Consider the following 18,480-nt stretch of genomic DNA (forward strand, 5'->3'; position numbering starts at 1 on the left):
ACCCGAGATCGTGGGATATGGGGTTCGGTGTGCCAGATTTTTGGGTCCAAGCAAAGCGTCTCGTTCGTTTCGTGCTGGCTGATTAGCTCTGAGACTGAATCTAAAGATGCCTAAAGCCTCCTGATTGCTCTGCTGTGCATCGAGGACCAGCGACGCGCTTGCTCATCATTCGTGCCAGCTCGTGCCAGACGCGCACCCAGAGTGAAATGCTTATCTCTATCAGAACGCACACTCGAGTAAGACAAGGCAAAACTGAAATGCGGTTTACACAAGGTGGGGGTACGGCGCGCAGGACGACAAAGGCGCCCATGACAACGAGTGCGTCGTCAGCCGCACTGCCCGAGACCAGCCTACCGCCTACGTATCGTTGCCGGGCTTCGGAAGGCCAGCGGCCCGACAGTACCGGGATCCGCCTGGATGCCGCCCGTCAACCCGCGGCGGCAACTCTACTTGTTTTATCCTATGTTGCATGCGCACGCACTTGCGACAGGGCTCTGATGATCTTCATGCCTACATTGCCACCTGCCACCTCATGCCGATCATACACGTTCAACTATGTAGTTCGTCCATGCCACAGAGCGGAGCGTTGTGAGGAAGAACACCTTTATAGACGTGGCCAAATGCAAGAACGCCGCCTTCGTGTTGCTGCCCACCCAGGTCCTGGATGATCCATCATTCCAGACGCAAACCTTGTTGCGAAGGCATGGCCCACTTTGTGCATGGCAAACCCCGACTAACGTTGTGTGTGAACCTTAGTGCAACGTGGAGCTGCGTATACTTCCCCAGTGAACGTTTGGCCCACTCACGAGCGAGCAGAGCGAGAGGCACGAGTGATCAGAGCAGTTCAGTAACATCACATAGACTCTCGTCGTTGACGACTGCACCGCCAAGACCGCTCAATGCGCCGTGCGGTCTCCGAGTGCGAGCGTGCCACGCTGCGCCCAGGTGCAAGAGCAACACTCTTCCCCACGCAGTCCGCTATTCCGAAGACGGCTTGTAAGCGACGCCTACAGTAAGGTTATCGGGTCACTGCCGGAGGTGAATATCGAGTGCTGAACCCTTTGTGCATGAAACCATTGTCGCGCGTCCTTGAGCGGCGCCAGTCTGAGGAGGAAGGACGTTGTGTTGAGGTGAGCAGCAGAGTGCTGGATCCAGTTGACAACCGAAAGAGACAACTCTACAATACACACCAGGCACCGGGTTACCCTAGCTCCCTATTGTTCCTGGGTTCCTCGTTCGCTCTGTTTACCTGTCGTTTTCCGGACATCCACAAGCCCCCTGGACAGGCAGCCTCTTCACGTTCCCTGCAGCCCCTGCATCTCTTGTGCTGTCCTCTTTGGGTCGTAGGGATTCTTGGGTGACCTTTACGAACAAGCTGCCATCATCATGACGGCTGCCTGGGCACTCCCCTGACGAGACCCCGTCCCACTGACATTACCCTCCTCCTGGCCTGACGACGGCGGCAGCCGAGCAGAGCTACTATTGGAGCTGCCCTCGGCTCGCTCCCTGTCCGAATACTATAGCTCGTTTCGGCACTGCTCGTTGGATGTGTTCCAAGACCAACTAGCGCCCTCTTCCTACAGCCCTCGCATCTTGTGACAATTCGAAGTGCCCCCTGGGCGTTCTGTGAACCACAGCCCCCCCTTGGTCAACACTGGCCAGGCCAATAATAACACTAGGCACGAGTTCCTTGACTTGACCCAAGGACTGGATGTCATGGACCGACTTACCGACTAGTCTCGTGCAGCAATGTTCAGGTGATCAGACGTATGCACCAGTCGTTGAACGAGACGTCAACATCCACTGCGCTGCGTCGTTTTTCACTCGTTTTTGCATTCCAGCTTACCCTCCCGAACTTTCTCAAGAATCGTCTGCGCTGCAGGAGGACCACGCCTCCATCACGTCAGCGGATATTTTCGACTCCCCTCAACAAGGTTGGGTGACAAGTTAAGCCGTCTCGGTCCTCCCCCGGGGCAATCGGCAGGAGCGTAACCCTATCAAACAATCGCGACCAGGCTTCCAGCGAAGATAGACTTTATCGTCTGCTCGGTCTATCAGCACTTCTCACTGTCGCGCTGTTGACAGCCGATAGCTCTCCTCACTGAACACTTGCCGCTTTCGACTGTTATCTTCTCCATCTCTATCAACATCTCTCGTTTCTCACGACTTCCTCAACGGCCGACTCCAGTAGCCCGCCTGCTTACTTGGAGATTGTAATCGCCCGCTCAACCGCGATTACCGCAGCTCAGGCAGTGCTAGAGCCTCCACGCCCGGCTCGAGACGCTAGCTGCTCCCGGTCTGAAGGGACTTGACACGCCAGCTTCATCGACCGTACCTCCATCATTCCGTCATGATGCCGGCGGCACAACGGCCGCCGGCAAGCGACCGCTTCGGCCCCGCGATTGCGGGAGCCTTCGCTCCTCCGTCTTCTGATCGCTTCGGAGCAGTGGGTGAAACGGTGGCCTCGGATGGGTTTCCTAAAGGTCTCGAATTGAGACGGATCAAACCCGCTCACGCGCCAAGTAGTTGGAAACCGAGCAACGACGAGGAACTGCCAGGATCGCACAGTGCTACCCGCGGTTCTGCGGCCAACTCTCGACGGCGACAAGCACGAACCTCGACTCAAAGCGACGTTATCAAGCGTCCGCAACCTGAGGACGTACCGCCCGTGCCCTCTCTAACCGTGACCGGCCCTTCGAGCTCGACATCCGCCATGGCGCTTGAAGCGCCTCGGCCGATCATGCGCCACCGATCGAGCAAGGTCCGCTTCTCCTCCCCTCTGCGCCAGGAGCTCAAGGATCTCGACGACGACGAGAAGAACAGCCCAACCGCAACGGAGAACAAGGGTACTGCGGAGCTCGGATTGACGTCTCGGCCGAAGCGCTCGGCATCGCTGGCGCATCGTAACAGAACAACAACCGTGCGCGGGGGCGGCAAGGTTATATGGGCCAAGTCCGTGCACTGCGCCCCTAGCCCGAATGAGGCGGGGCCATCTCGTACCAGTGCGCGATGCGCATCGTCTCCGTCAACCCCGGCCACGTCGGTCCGCCGAGCGCGCTCCACGGGAAGCATGCTGGCGCCGCCGAGCGAGGGTCCGCGCCGCAGCCCTAGCCAGCGCCAGAATGCCCCGCGGCGACAGCAGTCTGTTCGCAAGGCTCCGCCAGGACTGTGGGGCGACTTGCCAGCGACTGGGACAGCGCCGGTGCGATCTGCCTCGATGGGCGGCAGACCAGCTCCACAGGCCGTAAACGACGAGCCTGGAGGAGTGGACATGAGCCATGCGCCAAAGTTCTCTCGAGCCGGTTTGAAGCGCTCCAGCGTGATTATGCCTACGCCTAAGGGTCAACGTCCACCCACGATAGCGATACCGAGCAAGGCGGACATGGATCAGATCCGGGACATGAACATGAACTCGCCAAAGGAGGGCCGGCCGCCATCGTGCGGTCCTTCGCGTGTCGGACGCACACCATCGACCCGCATCGGGGGGCTCGTACGCAAGCTCTCAAAGCGCGGCAGTCCCGGAGTCCAGCGGAGTGCCTCGACAGGCAGCCGTCCAGTCATTTCTACACCAGTCTTGAACGACATAACACACATGGACGTCCCCGGCCGGCCGGGGTTCAAGGTATCGTTGCAGCATACAAGTCGAGGCCTACAACTGCAACCCGTTGCAGCTGACCCTAAAGCGCCGCCAAGTTCCTACCGCCCTCTCTCGACGACGCCGACACCCCGCACACCCTCAGAGCTGTCGTTCCGAGCCACATCGACGACTCCGACGCCGAGAACAGCACCGACCCCGCCCCCTCTGGCCGATACGGGTTTCTCTGGCTTCCAGCCGCTGCGCGCTGGGCCAGATGAGGAACCCCTTGAAGTGGCATCCGCGACGCCTCGTCGGCCACCGACGATGCAGATGCCCGTACCGGTGCCAACGCCGCCTAAGCCCGTGCCGGCAATTAATGCCATCAATGCGGTCAGCCCAGACAGCATGCAGCTGCGTGCAGGTCGAGTGCCGGTCCACACGGTGCCTGCTCCTCGTGCAGTGCCCGTGCGGGGTCCGCGGCCGTCCTCACATCTCTCGACAGTCTCAGGTGTCTCAGGAGTTTCCCGTCGAGTCTCGATCCACGACATGGGTGAGTTCGGCACTCTGCCAAACAGCTCGACGGCCAGTTTCGTACCCTCGGTTGGCTTCATGCCCCCGTCACCTACCCGGCCAAGCACGTTCTACGCCTCGGTACCGACTCGCGAGTCCATCGTGCCAGAGTACAAGACCGCTGCGCCGGAGTGGGAGGATCCAGCTCTGCTCCCCAGTGTCCCGCAGCGCGGCTCAAGCCTGCTCGCACGGTCAGTGCCCGGTAGTCCGGCGCTGAAGCACATCGACGACCGTGCGGAAGCGCATCGGCGCTCGCTCTCCGGGTCCCCACGAACGAGATCCTTCTCGCCGCCGACACAGGCCTACTTCTCCTCACCGTCTCCGACATTCTCTCCTCCGCCCTTACCCCAAGCGCCGAGGGTGGCCGGTACGCCCCCGGCGCCGATCGGCTTCTCGGCTGCCCGCTCCAATTTCCAGTCGCGCCCGCGCTCCTCTCTATCGGCCCGAAGGAGCCTCACGGCGAGTGTGCCGGCCATGCTGGCGCTGGACGAGGTCGACGAACCTCTTCCGGGGCCTGAGAGCGCGCCTTTGCCTCACACGAGGGGTGATGCCCCGCATCTCCCGCCACTGCCGCAGATGGGTCCTCTCAACATGCCCTTCTCTCGCGTTGCTGCCACGGTTGGCCCGGCGGGTTCGAGGCAGCGTACCTCCTGGCAGAGAAGAGGCCACCAGGCATCCGCCTCGGTTGGAACGCTGTACGATGCGCAGCGCAGCCGTACGAGTATCAGGAGCCACCGAGCTTCCTTCCACACCGCACATAGCGGCATGACGGCCGAGTCGTTCTTCACGGACGAGGCGTCCACCGCGTCCACCGCGCATCCCTTGTCCACGCCCGACCTGCTTCTCGCGGACATCGCCGCCGACGACGGCACCGCTGTGGGCCTGCCCGACCTCCCAGCCACCATCCCGCAGTCCTGGTCCCTGCCCCAGATGGCGCGGCTTAGCCTGAACCACGGCCCGCCAACTGAGCCGCTACCTGACCTCCCGCCACGATTCGAGCGCGAGCGTGCAGAGAGGGGAGACTCGGGCCGCAGCAGCGAGGACGAGAGCACTCCGTCGCTGTCCAACGATCACTCGCAGAGCGGGCAGAGCGAGGAGCCGTTCGGCGTCCCCCTCACTCCGCCATTTACGCCGACCCCGCTCCCGCCCGAGAAGGAGGTGCTCGCTGAGCCGGCCGGATCTACTGAGTCCGCCTCTGCATCTGTCACTGAGCACGTCCTCGCATCGTGTGACGAGGAGCCGCGGAAGGCAACCCGCACCCCCGTCATCGGGTACGAGAGCACTGGGAGTGCTGCGAGCGCAGCCCGCGTGACGCCGTCTGGACTCGAACTCCCCGTCCGTCGCAAGGTTACGATTACAAGGAGAGGCGCAGAGAAGATATCGAGCTTCCCGCTCTCGACCCCGCTGGTGCTCGGAGACGTGTACCAGCCCTCGCTTGCGCCGGCGACTCAAAGGCACAGGCAGGACGACGAGTGGAGTATAGCCTCGCTCGCTACGTCGGACACGCACACAACGCATGCCTCGTTCCGGACGTTTGCCACGTTCGACACCGGACGGCCGAGTTTCGACCACCGTCCGCCGAGCTGGGACGCGCGGGGGCCGCATGGCCCTCCGAGCTTCGATACGCATGGGCGATCGAGTTTCGACCAGACCAGGCCGAGCTTGGACACCTGCCGGCCCAGTCTCGACACCGCCCGCCCGAGTTTCGACTACAGCGCCGACACGCACGCGACGTACAGTTTGGACCATGGGTCGGAGGACATCCACGACGGGCTTGAGGAGCCGATCCCTGCGTTCCGGAAGAGAGGGCACAGGAAGCAGAGCTCGATCACGAGTGCCATGAGCGTGAGCTCTATGGGGCACGAGGCTGCCATTGTCGAGGTGACGAGGGCGAAGACGGCCATGGCGATGGAGCTGAGGCTGTGATCTGCCAAAGCGTGCGTCGGACTATGGAGACAGCACATACCAGGTGCATCGCCGGGGTATCTCCAGCGAATCCATTCGGCGTTCAACGAAATGACAAGCGAGCTTGCGCGGCCAGGTTCACCGCGCCGGCGTCTGCCACCTTCGCTGGGCCAAAGGCCGTCGGCCACACTGCAGGCAGTGATTGGCAGCTACTGGCTAGCAATATACTATTCTATAACATTCTCACGCCCACACGTAGCAACAACGTACATTACCCCCACATGCGCATGGATATTGATTACTCCCTGTACTCGTACCTCTTGATTACCGGTGCCGAGTGTGAAGTGTCCGTCATGGAGGCGAGATAGCGGGTGGAAGGATGCCGGGTGGAAGGCGGATAGTCAGAGACGAACTGTGATGTCACCGGTGTCCGCGTGAGTCACCTCGACCTTACGACACGATCGACCGCTCCAGACGCCTGGGTAGCCGTGTAGCCGTGTGAAATCTTACGCAACCACATGCAGGAGAGCATCATGTGCCCGTCGGCTGTACGAGTGGGGGATGGACATGACCTTGACACAGGTGGAGTAATCAGTAGATAAGGAGCTGTGGCCTGAACACCACCATTGACCCTCATTCCCACCCGGTCGTCCAGCTTCAGCGACCAACGAACCCACTGAACACAGCGACACCCGCACCATGGCAAACCCGCACAACTATGTCCTCGAGCCCGCCGCGCAGGCCTTCTGCGAAGCAACCTCCAAGCCGCCCTTCCTCTTCGAGCTTCCTCCTGCAGAGGGTCGCGCAGCCGTCGAGAAAGTCCAGGACGACCCCATCTCCAAGCCCGAGGTGGACGAGGAGTGGATCGAGGTTGACTCCCCGAAGACCAAGGGCAAGATCAAGGTCCGCATTCTCAAGCCGAAGGGGGCGCAGGGCACCCTGCCCGTCGTCTTTTACACGCACGGCGCGGGATGGGTCTTCGGTTCTGCCCACACGCACGACAGGCTTGCGGGCGACCTCTGCGTCGGCACCGGTTACGCCGTCGTGTTCCCCGAGTACACGCTTGCGCCCGATGCGCACTACCCAGTGCAGAACGAGCAGAGCTACGCTGCCGCGGTCTGGGTCGTGAAGAACGGCAAAGAGAAGGGCCTCGACGGGTCCCGCATGGTGATCTCAGGCGACAGTGTTGGCGGAAACATGGCGATCGTGCTCAACATCATGGCCGCTGAGCGCAACGACGGCGTGCAGTTCAAGGCCGCCGCGCTCTTCTACCCCGTCACGGACGCCAACTTTGAGACGGGCTCTTACAACGAGTTTGCCAAGGGATACTTCCTCGCCAAGGACGGCATGAAGTGGTTCTGGGACCAGTACATCCCCCCCGGCAACGAGAGCCAGCGCAAGGAGCCGACCGCGAGCCCGCTGCAGGCGTCTGAGGCGCAGCTCAAGAAGTTCCCGCCCACCCTCGTTATCACCGCCGAGTGTGACGTGCTCCGCGACCAGGGCGAGGCCTTTGCGGGCAAGCTCCGTGGCGCGGGCGTCGAGGTCACCGCCGTGAGGTACGGAGGCATCATCCACGACTTTGTCATGGTCAACTCGATGCACGACACGAATGCCGCCAAGAGTGCCGTCAGGCAGGCGGTCGTGTTCATCAAGGACGTTATTGGCGGTGACGACAAGAAGAAGCAGTAGATTAGTAGTGCAGCTAAAAGCGATGATAAGGGGGCGGCTTGACGTCGGTCCGAATGTCGCAGCGATTCTGTAGATAGATAAGAAATGGACGAGGTACAGGAAAGCAATGCACACAGCACGCAAATCAACCAACGTATCGCGGCACAGGTCCGACCCGGGCATACCGCAGAGCGGAGGGTGTGGCCGACGTCGTCCTTGCTACTTCCGAGCGAGACGGCGGGGCGGCGCCCGTACGCCCCGACCGCAATGCGATGCAGTCTGCAGGCCAAGGCCGCCGAGGACAGGAGGGGAGGCGGGGAGGCACGCGCACGCCCACATGCTCTCAGCAAAGTGGACCAACTGGCAGCCGTGCTTTCGCGCCTGGCGCGCCTCTGCGCCTCTGCTAACGCCATGAACGCCATCTCGCTGAACAAACTGCGAGTTCCTGCGAACGCGCAAGTCGCGTCTTGCCATTTATTCATTTCAGCCATACCACGCCAAAGGTCAGGTAGCCTGGAAGCCTAGACATGCCAGTGCAGTCTAGAATGCAGCTGTCCCAGGAAAACGGACTGCTGGACCCTTTGTGGACGCAGGAACCAAACATGCCTGGCCTATCAGACGCAGCGGTGTGGACTGCTGCTTCTGGGTATGTGGATCACAAGTGTCCGCTTAGATCTAAGGCCAGTCTGTGCGCCGTGCGCATTATGCATAGCCTTGCGGCTGCTTGCGGTGTTCATGAGCCTTAGTCGACTGCTGCCGACGAAGGTGGACGGGTGCAGTGACGAGACGACACAGGAGGGGTAGAAGTGCGCACAAGCAGTGACGGCAGGGGAAGCCGAAGGGGGTTGGGAGGGGCTGAGATTGCGCAGTATCTCGTACGCGTTGAAAGCATTGAGAGAATGCGATATATGCGATAGTCTGGGAAGAAGTGCTCGACCGGCTGGACGAGGCAAATAGGCTTCGCAGGCCCTGGCCAAAGATGAATACTCTTCACTTGGTATTTCCAGGGTACACGCTGCCGTCACTCATCACTCAGAGTACCAGACCCAGGGACGCGAGAAGGAGACGCGACTCGCGCCCGGCCCAGGCGCGCCAGAAACCTCTCTCTTACCAAGCATTTTTCGGGTGCTGCCTGATGCAGATGTTCTGCGCTCGTACACGGCCAGCGGCCATCTATCTCGACTCTGCTCGCGCTCAACTCCTGATTCACCTGATTACGCCTCACGGTGGTCCCTGGGCATCCTGCCCCCCTCTCTGCTCCGAGAGGCGATGAGCGCCCTCTCTTAGGCCCTGCGCTGCCCTTGCTCCTCCGAGCGATGCATGCTTTCCTTTTTCCTACTGATCATCCAACTACTCCTTCCTTCCTTCCTCACCATCATCTACCTTTCTCTTTAACTCCTCGTCGCCTTTCCGCTTCGACTTTTTCGACTTTTACAGTTACCTTACGCTCCTTCGCACATCTTTAGCCACAATGCTCGTCAAGGCCACCACCCTCCTCACCCTCCTCGCCGCCGTCAAGGCCATCTCCATCACCCAGCCCACCGACAACACCAAGTGGAACGGCGGTGAGACCACCACCATCACCTGGACCTCTGTCTCGACCGACGAGGACACCTTCAACCTCGCGATCAAGGACAAGAACAACGACGTCAAGATCATTGCCGAGAACGTTGACACCAACTCGCACTCGTACTCGTACACCCCCGACGCCAACGCCGACGGCGACTTCAACATCCAGATCCTCTCTGCCAAGAAGAACCAGCAGAACGCCATCCTTGCCGAGTCGGGCTTCTTCGAGATCCAGCCCTCGACCAACGCCAACGCCGCCCAGTCCTCGGACTCGGAGTCCTCCGCTTCGGCCACCACCTCGGCTGACGCCAAGACCTCGTCCGCCATCCCCAACAAGCTCACCAGCCCCTCGGCTGACATCAAGTCGGGCGCCGCCGGCCAGACCCTCTCCATGTCCGCGGGCGAGAACCAGCCCTCGGCCCAGGCCACCAACGGCAACACCAACGGTGCCGCTGCCGCTCCCTCTGGCTCTGCTGCCGCCGGCACCAAGGAGGCTGGCGCTGCTTCGGCCCTCGTCCCCTCGCTCGCTCTTGTTGGTGGCTCGCTCCTCGCCGCCCTCCTCTAAGTGGGAGCATGTCGATAAGCACTACAATCCTGTGAAGTGAGGGCTCGCGGGCAGGCGACTCCCGCTCGCCCGTCCCTCCACGCAACGCCCCGTACCTTGACAATCTTCCTCTTCTTTTTTAACGCTCTAGAGCTTTTCCACGGACTCTCCTTGATGTATATACCCTCCTTTACAATCATCACCTTTTGTGTATTGGTCTATGATGCTCGATCGTGCATCTGTATTTGCGACAGGCGCAATGCCAAGACAGACTAGGCAACTAACGCAGGGAAGGGGCGTGCCCAAAACCGCGCAATCCAAACAGACCCGCAGTCCTACAGAAGGAAGGCAGGAGCTGTGCAAGTCACGGATCACGGAGGAAGTGTAGGGGCGCGCTTGGAAAGTCTGGAACACGGACAGCTGCGCCCTGCACATCCTGCGTGCGAGGACCGGATCGGTACATGCTGGTAGCTTTTACGGGGCAGGGAGGGCAAAGAGTAAGAGCTGGGGTTGCGTAAGTGCCTAGAACTTGTAAGCCCGACCGGAATACGGAGCGGTGCTTCTTCACGCTCGCTCTGCGCGCTCTGCGCAGGGTTCAGCACGCAAGAGGGAAGCGAGGGGACGCGACGGGATAGGTGTGCAGAACAGGCGTGCTGGCTCCATCTCCTGTATCTTGTGAAATAGGTACGCCTGGACCACGTGGCCTGGACCACGTGCGCTCTTCTCTCACGCTCGAGCTCCTGCGCATGAGGGAGGTCTGGGCGGACGGTTTTTCCGCTCTACGTGCTGGTTGCCCCACAACTACCGACCCCGGAGAGAACGGATGCCGGCTGCCTGGCGGGCTGATTGCCGAGCCGCCCAAAGCCCTCCGTGGGCGTATCGTTCGGTCAGCCCCACCAACTTTGTTTTTCTGCAGTCGCAGAAATTTCTGAACGTCAGACTTAGAGGTATACATCATGTCTCCATACAAGTGAATAGGCACTACAATGAGCATTGGGTCTAGGACGATATGAGGGTCTAACTGGGTCTAACTGGGTCTCAACTGCGGATCGGGGGCGAGATGGGCGTGGTGCGAGTGTTGCAATGGTGTGAGTGGTCGGGATTTGTTGACGTCGACGTTGAGCGGACTCTACGAGCTCCGTCCCACGCCGAGCGTCACATGCTAGGTTGTTTGCTGCCTGTAGCGACCACGGGCCGTGCTGCTGCGGCCGCTAGCCGCAGGCATCGTCGTCGGGGTCTAGGCCTCCCTCTCGGTCAGCCTAGACCGCGAGTCAAACCTGGCGGTTGTTCTCCCCCGTCACGCCCGACACGCCGGGGACGGCCATCTCAATCTCCTCCATCTTCTTCTTGGGGATGCCGAGGGCCTCGGTGACGCCCGACGACTCGAGGAACTGGGCCCACTTGGGCTCGATGAAGAGCGCGGTCGCGTTGGCAATCTCCTGTCCGTCCAGCGTCTCCATCCGTCCGGAGACGTTCACCTTGCGGCCCTTGTAGGACTCGAGCTGCGTGCGCACGACGACGAACTGGTCAGCCATGCACGGCGACTTGTAGTTGATGTTCAGGTTGGCGGTGACGCCAATGTGCGAGGGGAGGACCATGAGGGCGTTGCGGGCGAGGGTCTCGTCGAAGACGGTCGCGAGCAGTCCGCCGTGCACGATGCCGTCGTGGCCGCAGAGCGCACGTCCGAGGTGGACAATGACGACGGCCTCGCTCTCGTCCTCCTTCGCGAACGCAATGGGCGGGACAGCCAGCTTGCCCGGTCCACGCAGCGAGCCAGCAGTCAGAGAGTTGTGCACCTTGCGCGGGTCAAACTTCTCGTACGGGCGCGCCTCGTACCATCCCTGCTTGGCGCGCAGCTGTGCCACGACCATGAGGTTCTGCAGCTCGCGCTCCGTCTCCTCCATCAGCGCCTGGCCGTGCTTGCTGTCCTTGTCTGGCGGAGGGGGCGAGTAGCGCGGGTTGAACATGAGCACGAGCTGAGGCGGGTAGCACGCGCCAGCGAGAAAAGCAATCGGAACGGCCGCAACGAGAGCTGGAATTGGTCAGCCTTATGTACAATGGACAGCAGGGGGGACACGTACCCAGACCAGTGGCCCACTTGCGCCCGCCCGAGCGCGGCGCACGCGCACTAGTGTCACGGGCGCAGCGCACAGAGGACGTCGAGAACTGTCGTCCGGGCGTGGAGCGGACAGCGGCCCGGAAGGAGGGGGCGAAGCGGAGAGCGGACATGGTTGTTTGTGTGGTTGAGATTCGGTGCCGAGTGTTGATGTGGTTGTGTTGGTGTCTCAGCCGTCAATGATGTAAGTGTCAAGTCTGATGATGGTGTAACGACGGCAAAAGAGATCTCTGGGCGAGGAGAAACAAAAGAAACAAGTGGATGGAGCGGAGCCAGCGGGCTATAAGGAGCCGGGTGATCCAGCCGAAGCGATGGCTCACGTAGGTGGGATGTGCCGGCGAGGAAACCCGGCCAACCCGGAGACACCGGGCACCCCGGTCACACTGGGTGCGGGGGCTCCAGACTCGGACTTTTATCGACCGGATTTGAGCGGCGTCCCTTTCTTCACTACCACCGGCTGAGTGTGGGGTACACGGGGGTACGCATTCGTCTGCGGAGTCCAGCCGCTCGAATGCACTGTACGCCCCGCTCTGATTCGTGCAGACGCTTGCATGCGGCATACTGCGCTGGAAAGTGTGGGGATAGCACTCAGTGCACGAGGCTCGGCGAGCCTCGCGGTGCTCGCATATCTGCCCCCTCGCGGAGGAAATCAGCTTAGGCGCGTGCCTCTGGGTGTGCCTTGGCGAGCACCACGGACAGATACGGCCGTTCGTCCAACTTTTTCTCAGTAAACCATGGTGCATGGCGTCACCTGTGCGTCGTGCAGTGAGCGCTGCATGTTCCGGATCTCCATACCGAGCCCTCCACTGCCTCCACACCGCGGCTATCGTCATGTTCGCTGCGGTACCTGCCTCCACACTGCGACAGATATGCGAGACACAAAGGCGAGGAGGCTGACGTTCTCCACCATCTCAGAAGTTGTGATGGTACCTTGTTCTGCCCATGTGAACAACGTGCGCCGCCGCGGTCGGTGCTGGTCGGTAATCAGCCCATCAGTCCACTGCTAGCCGAACACCCAAGCCACCGGCTGAAGCTCGCTTGACTTCATTACCCAACCTCCACACTCTCACGGGTAAACCAGGAACCACGTCTCGCGCGAGAACTGCATGGCATGCACGTTGAAGCCTCGTACGTCCATTGTGCTAACGTAAGAGGACTTTCCAATTCGGCTGGTTCGTCGGCTCGGAGGGCTGTTTCACGCAGCGCCGCAGGCTCTGGGTTCACGATTCTTGAAGAAGACGCCGTTCAGATAGAATACTCAGACCGTGGAGTACCTGCTCATCGGGCCGCATCTCCCCTATCGTCTTTCTGTTGCGATGAAAGGAATGTGGAGACGTGGAATTACCTACCTCATTCGGAGATCATTGATGGTATCACTGCCAGGCTGTTGCGATACGAATTTAACGGTATTTCATTTTCCAGCTGCCATTTGAATCAGCACTCATGAACTAAATGTTGATCAGCTTCAAGCTGAATCAATGTAGATGAACGATACTGCCATCGTTCTCGCAAAATCCTTGTTAAAGAGCTCTTCACCACGTTGATTTGAGAAGTCAGCCGCATTAGGCTCTGCTTTCGGGCATGGGCTCTTCGGCACTGGCGAACTTTGGTGAGACTTGAGCAAGGGTCACATTCTGCCGTCTGTGGCCCTGGACGCCAGCCCCCTTCTTTTCCTGACACTTCTGCCCTTTGCAGGTGTCCAAATCAGCAGGCATTGGCGATGGAGACGAGTCCCTTCTGCAGCCTCGTCCAGTCTACGCCGGTTTGACAAGCGGGCCAGGCTGGGGCATGTGCAGGACGATGGCTGATGAAGTACCGGGACCGGCGTCGCCGCCTCTGATTCTGTGGCTCACACAGTGTCCCCTCCGCCCTTGCCCCCTAGCAGTGTTCCGCCAGTCTGATTGATGCACGATGAAGGAAGCAGTAAGCCATCGTCAGCCAGTGTTAACGTCCCGCAACGCCGCAGCGCCAGCCTCAGGCGTCGGCGTCCGCCGTGTCCACCGATCGAGCATATGTCTCGAGCTCGGACTCACTTGGGCTTGCGTCTGGCTTGCTTCTGGCGCTGGCGCCTCGCGATCGTAGGTTCATAATTAACTCTCATGTTCATCTTGGCACCTACTTTGCTCCACTCGCAGTTAGCATTCCATTGTACTCTTCATTCATCTCATCTGTGTTGCAAGCTAGTATGCTTCTTTCCGTGGACGCACTGTGGACGGTCTTTACTGGGCTGACTCGGCCGGCGGCCCGCGTGCATGCCTAGATCTACCGGTTCGTAACCCGGGTCACGTCCGAGTCACCGGATTCGGAGGATCTGGCTGTGCTGCCCGATACAAAAGACTGGAGATGAGATCTGATGCTTCCCGCTGAATTCAGGCCCCTCAGGCCCTGTCAGCATACCTGGTAGTGAAGTTGGGGGACATCGGAATGTCTCCGTGCCATCTTTTGGCAGGTCGAATTCAGGTCCGCAGCCACCTGTCCATAGGACCAAGTGAGATTACATACTCTGCGTCCGTGGGTCGACCTTGGCTTGTTTCTAATGAAGGGACGAGGGGAGCAGGGGCAGCAGGTCTCGGTGGCCGGCTGAGGTGATGAGTAGTGTGTCTCGTATTCTGATTCATCGGTGGAATTTCTGCCACATCTTGATAGACCCTGACTGATTTCTGTGCTCTACGCAGGCTCACTACTGATGCCAAGCCAGCGCTTGCGCCGGCCCATTTTTGTGTTCCCTGGATTCTGGAAACCAACGCACAAACGCACCGAACAACCTCTGCCAGCACTGCCCCTCTGCTCTGCCAATATCTTCATCCGACCAGACCGGCGACTCTGTTGCCCAGGGACAGCGCGTTCCTGAAGGGCTCCCAGGGGATAAGATAAGTGGCTTTTTCATGTCTCATTAACCCCTCTCGCATCCCTCTCGTCTCCCTCGACCCTCGTCCACCCTCGTCCGGCTTTCAGCGCTGTGGAGCGACTCATCGGCTCCGGGTGAGAGCAGAGCTGCGCTGTTACAGCTGCGCAGAGCTCTCGGCCACCACTACCCCCGGCCTGGGCGCCGGGGGCGTGGGTCTGTCGTAAGGGCCGCGAATACACCGAACGCCATCACCCTTGCTTTTGCTGGAACGGCACAGCGGCAAGCGGGGGCGGCAACGAGATGGGCACTCGTCCGGCTCGTCCGGGCGTCATCAGCAGAGCAGTGGGCAAATTCTAGCTGAGCCGTTCTCTGTCGACTTTCATCTTGACATACTCTCTTGCTTAGACAGACGAACAGCGACGACGAGCGACTGAACGACGACGACAGACGCCCGAAACGGAGAGTTCAGACAACGTAACCGAGTCTCCGACAGATCTGGTCACCGAAAAATTGAAAGCCCGATACCACCAGCATCTGGCTACACGAAGTGATACGCAACGCAGCAGACTCACACCTCTCCCTCCTCCTCTCCTCTTCGACTAGAGTAACTCAGCAGCGACGTCGCAACCCAAGGAGCAACGACTGTCTCGGCCCCAGGCCGCAGGCGCTAGTACACCATGTTTGACATCAATACCGCCCTGAACGAAACCGACAAGTATGTCGAGATCGAAATTGAGCATGTCGCGCACATTGCGGCGCAGATTACAAACGTCGAGAACGACACCTGGGTCGTCGCCGTGGACATTGTGATCCTGGTGAGTGCAAGTTGTCTTGGCGCCGTGTTCCTGTCCGACACAAATCGATATATACCTTAGTGGGACGGACGTGGCGAAAGGACCTCTCGATGAACTCTTGCTGACCCATTAGATCCTGACCACGATCGGTTCGCTGATTATTCTCGGCAACACACTGCGTAACGAGCTCCGTGGCCGCGGATCGACCACACGCATGCGACTTGTGCAGTCACTCATTGTGTCCGACCTCATGATGGGTATCACAGGTCTGATCGGATGCATTCAGCAGCTCGCCGGCCACCCGCTAGTGAAGGACAGCGTAGAGTGCGACGGTCTCGGCGTGACCTTTACGGCCATCGTCTTCTCTCAGCACCTTTGGACGCTCGCTCTGGCGTTCACGACATTCATGATCCTGATCCACCCCCTCAGCAATACAACCATTCTGCTCGAGAAGTACTGGTACTGGAACTGGCTGTTCGTGTGGGCAATCTCCTTCGCCGTCTCCGTCGTCGGCTACGTGCTCTACGGCTATGGTCCCACGGGCGGAATCTGCTACTACCAGGACGACAGCGGGCTATTCGGCGAGCTGATTCAGTTCCTCCCCCGCGGCGTCGTCTTTGTCGTCATCGCGATCCTGTACGGCAAGCTGTACGTATTCTTGAAGCGGCCGGACAAGATCCGCACGGGCTTCAGCAACGACAGCGGCTCCTCCTGGTCGCACGGCCTAAAGGGCTCCTGGCTCAACAGCCGGAGCAAGAGCCGCCGAAAGAGGCTCTTCACGAAGCAGGAGAAGACGATCATCATCGATGAACACCACACTGAGACTTCAAGCCTGGGCAAGTCCTCCCTCCCCTCCAGGGGAGATTCGAAATCCGCCCCGCCAGAGCGCACGCGACACCACCACACGCACCTCCCGCACCTGCACATGCCCCACATGCCGCACATGCACATGCCACACTTCCCTCACTTCAACCCGCACCTCCTGCACCGCAAGCCGGTGGTGGCGGAGGACGACGGGATCCCGCCCTGGGAGCGTGTCGAGCTTCCGCCCTTCCAAGTCGATGGACAGCGATACGGCGGCTCGGACCGCAACGACAGGCAGAACTCGCTGCTCGCTGGCTTCATCCGACGACCGAATTCGACACTCGCCAACTTCCCGCAGCACCAGAGGGTGTTCTCCCCACCATTGATGAGCCCCACGAACACTGTGCACGAGGAGGATGAGCACGAGCACGAGCACGAGCACGACGAGACGCCTATTGCAGAGGCGCCGCAGGAGATCAAGCAGGAGGTCGAGGGCGAGGAGAAGGAGAAGGAAAAGGAGATGGACACCATGGAGCTTCCCGACATTGCGGTGCAGCGCGCCATCTCGGGTACGAGTGACGGCACGACGGCGGTGGACCTCGACTCCCCCTCCCGTCGGACATTTAACCCGACCCAGTCCGCGCCAAGCACGCCGGGGACGCTGGCGCAGACGTCCTCCGAGATCCTGTGCCCGAAGCCCATGCTCCTGCCCAACCCCGAAAACTCCTCGGTGCTCGACCTCGAGAAGGGTCTTGTGCCCGTCGCGTCTCCGGAGTCAATAGACGACGATGACATGGACCTGCTCGCGATGCTGCGTTCTGACGGCGCCGGCGTCGGGCAAGGAACGCAGGCCTCGCACCACTCGTCCGAGTACATCCAAGAGTCTATGAGCAGCTATCTGAACCGCAAGACGGCGCTGCTCATGCTCTGGTTCCCGCTCGGCTATGTGCTGCTCTTCGGCGTCTCGACCGTGCGCATCATCTACGACTTTGTCGGCAACCCGCCCACGGGCGTGCGCGCCATGAGTCGCTGGATGATCTTTGGGCAGGGTCTGCTCAACCTCGTCATCTACGGTGCGGTCGAGTTCCACACGAAACGCGTTGTGCGCCGCCGCGTGAGGCGCGGTACGCTGAACCAGCACCGGTCCGGCCGATCCAGCGGCCACGGACACGGGCACGGGTCAGGTATCCCGGGCCTGGGACCGTTCAGGTGGCCCAAGAGGAGCGGCACCGCCCAGTCCAACCATGGAAGCAGCAGCCTGCCCGTGCAAGTCGTGGGCACTGGCTCGAGGACGGGCACGGGCAGCCGTAACGGTGCTGGAGCCAAGAGCCCTACTGTCTCCTTTGTCGACCCCGAGATGAGCATCGTCCAACGCCTTGATGAAGAGGCACAGCTTCCCGTCTCTGTTCCTCAGCCGCAGCGCGGCGACTAGTTTTTCCTTTCATTCCTCTTGGGCTTCTCCTTCAGGACGATCATTTTCTTCAAGCCTCCTTTCATCAACTGTAACAACTACGACCACAACATGGCTCGGGGCGCCTGCCCCGCACAACACACCTATAAATCATAAGCAACTATACTTATCCATGTATGCATTTTTATTCACGCCACATGGCTCATTCACTGTCATTGACTTGTGTGACTTGCTCGGCGCCCGTATACCTCACCTCTCACTCGGGCTGAATGTGTCTCACCCCGGTTACTGACTCTCTGAGCCACACTACTGCCCGAGACCGTGTCGGCCAAAGTCGTGTCAAGGTGTGGAGCTCTTCTGATGCGCAGCTTCAATACATCTGCATTTCGCCTGCGCCTCTCAGTCCCGCGACCACTTTGTCTGACCTTTCTTCTTCTGTCCCTGGTGAGAAACTCTGCTGTGGCTTGGAACGTACCCTACTGGGGCTTGCTGATTACATACCGAGTAACCTGCAGGTTCGCAGGCACACAGTCTGCCACCCTGTATGCAGATGTTGGGCGTTGTTGCCACGTGCGCTTAAGACTCTCACGTGACTTGGTGAACAGTTTCGGCCAAGTTTCTTCTCTCTGAGCTAGCTCCCTGGCAGGCTTCCTGCCGATCGGCCTTCTAGCTGC

At 60.2% G+C, this 18,480-nt stretch overlaps 5 protein-coding genes across 5 annotated transcripts; 4 read left to right on the forward strand and 1 right to left on the reverse strand.

The window, feature by feature from the left end:
- Positions 1-2,353: 2,353 nt before the first annotated feature.
- On the forward strand, positions 2,354-6,073 carry A1Q1_06125 (uncharacterized protein; the record flags this gene model as incomplete). Its single annotated transcript, XM_014321334.1, has 1 exon — positions 2,354-6,073. The coding sequence occupies one exon, from the start codon at positions 2,354-2,356 to the stop codon at positions 6,071-6,073; it is 3,720 nt and encodes a 1,239-aa protein (XP_014176809.1).
- A 678-nt stretch (positions 6,074-6,751) lies between these two features.
- On the forward strand, positions 6,752-7,741 carry A1Q1_06126 (putative lipase; the record flags this gene model as incomplete). The annotated part of the gene is made up of 1 exon (XM_014321335.1): positions 6,752-7,741. The coding sequence occupies one exon, from the start codon at positions 6,752-6,754 to the stop codon at positions 7,739-7,741; it is 990 nt and encodes a 329-aa protein (XP_014176810.1).
- A 1,450-nt stretch (positions 7,742-9,191) lies between these two features.
- Positions 9,192-9,854, forward strand: A1Q1_06127 (uncharacterized protein; the record flags this gene model as incomplete). The annotated part of the gene is made up of 1 exon (XM_014321336.1): positions 9,192-9,854. One exon carries the CDS (start codon positions 9,192-9,194, stop codon positions 9,852-9,854), a length of 663 nt encoding a protein of 220 aa, XP_014176811.1.
- Positions 9,855-11,104: 1,250 nt separating this feature from the next.
- A1Q1_06128 (uncharacterized protein) lies at positions 11,105-12,062 on the reverse strand (the record flags this gene model as incomplete). The annotated part of the gene is made up of 2 exons (XM_014321337.1): positions 11,105-11,865; positions 11,915-12,062. 2 exons carry the CDS (start codon positions 12,060-12,062, stop codon positions 11,105-11,107), a joined length of 909 nt encoding a protein of 302 aa, XP_014176812.1.
- A 3,412-nt stretch (positions 12,063-15,474) lies between these two features.
- A1Q1_06129 (uncharacterized protein) lies at positions 15,475-17,827 on the forward strand (the record flags this gene model as incomplete). Its single annotated transcript, XM_014321338.1, has 2 exons — positions 15,475-15,612; positions 15,725-17,827. The coding sequence occupies 2 exons, from the start codon at positions 15,475-15,477 to the stop codon at positions 17,825-17,827; spliced, it is 2,241 nt and encodes a 746-aa protein (XP_014176813.1).
- Between the last annotated feature and the right edge of the window lie 653 nt (positions 17,828-18,480).

This window comes from Trichosporon asahii (genome assembly GCF_000293215.1).
Source record: "Trichosporon asahii var. asahii CBS 2479 unplaced genomic scaffold scaffold00075, whole genome shotgun sequence".
Classification (NCBI taxonomy): Eukaryota; Fungi; Basidiomycota; class Tremellomycetes; order Trichosporonales; family Trichosporonaceae; genus Trichosporon; species Trichosporon asahii.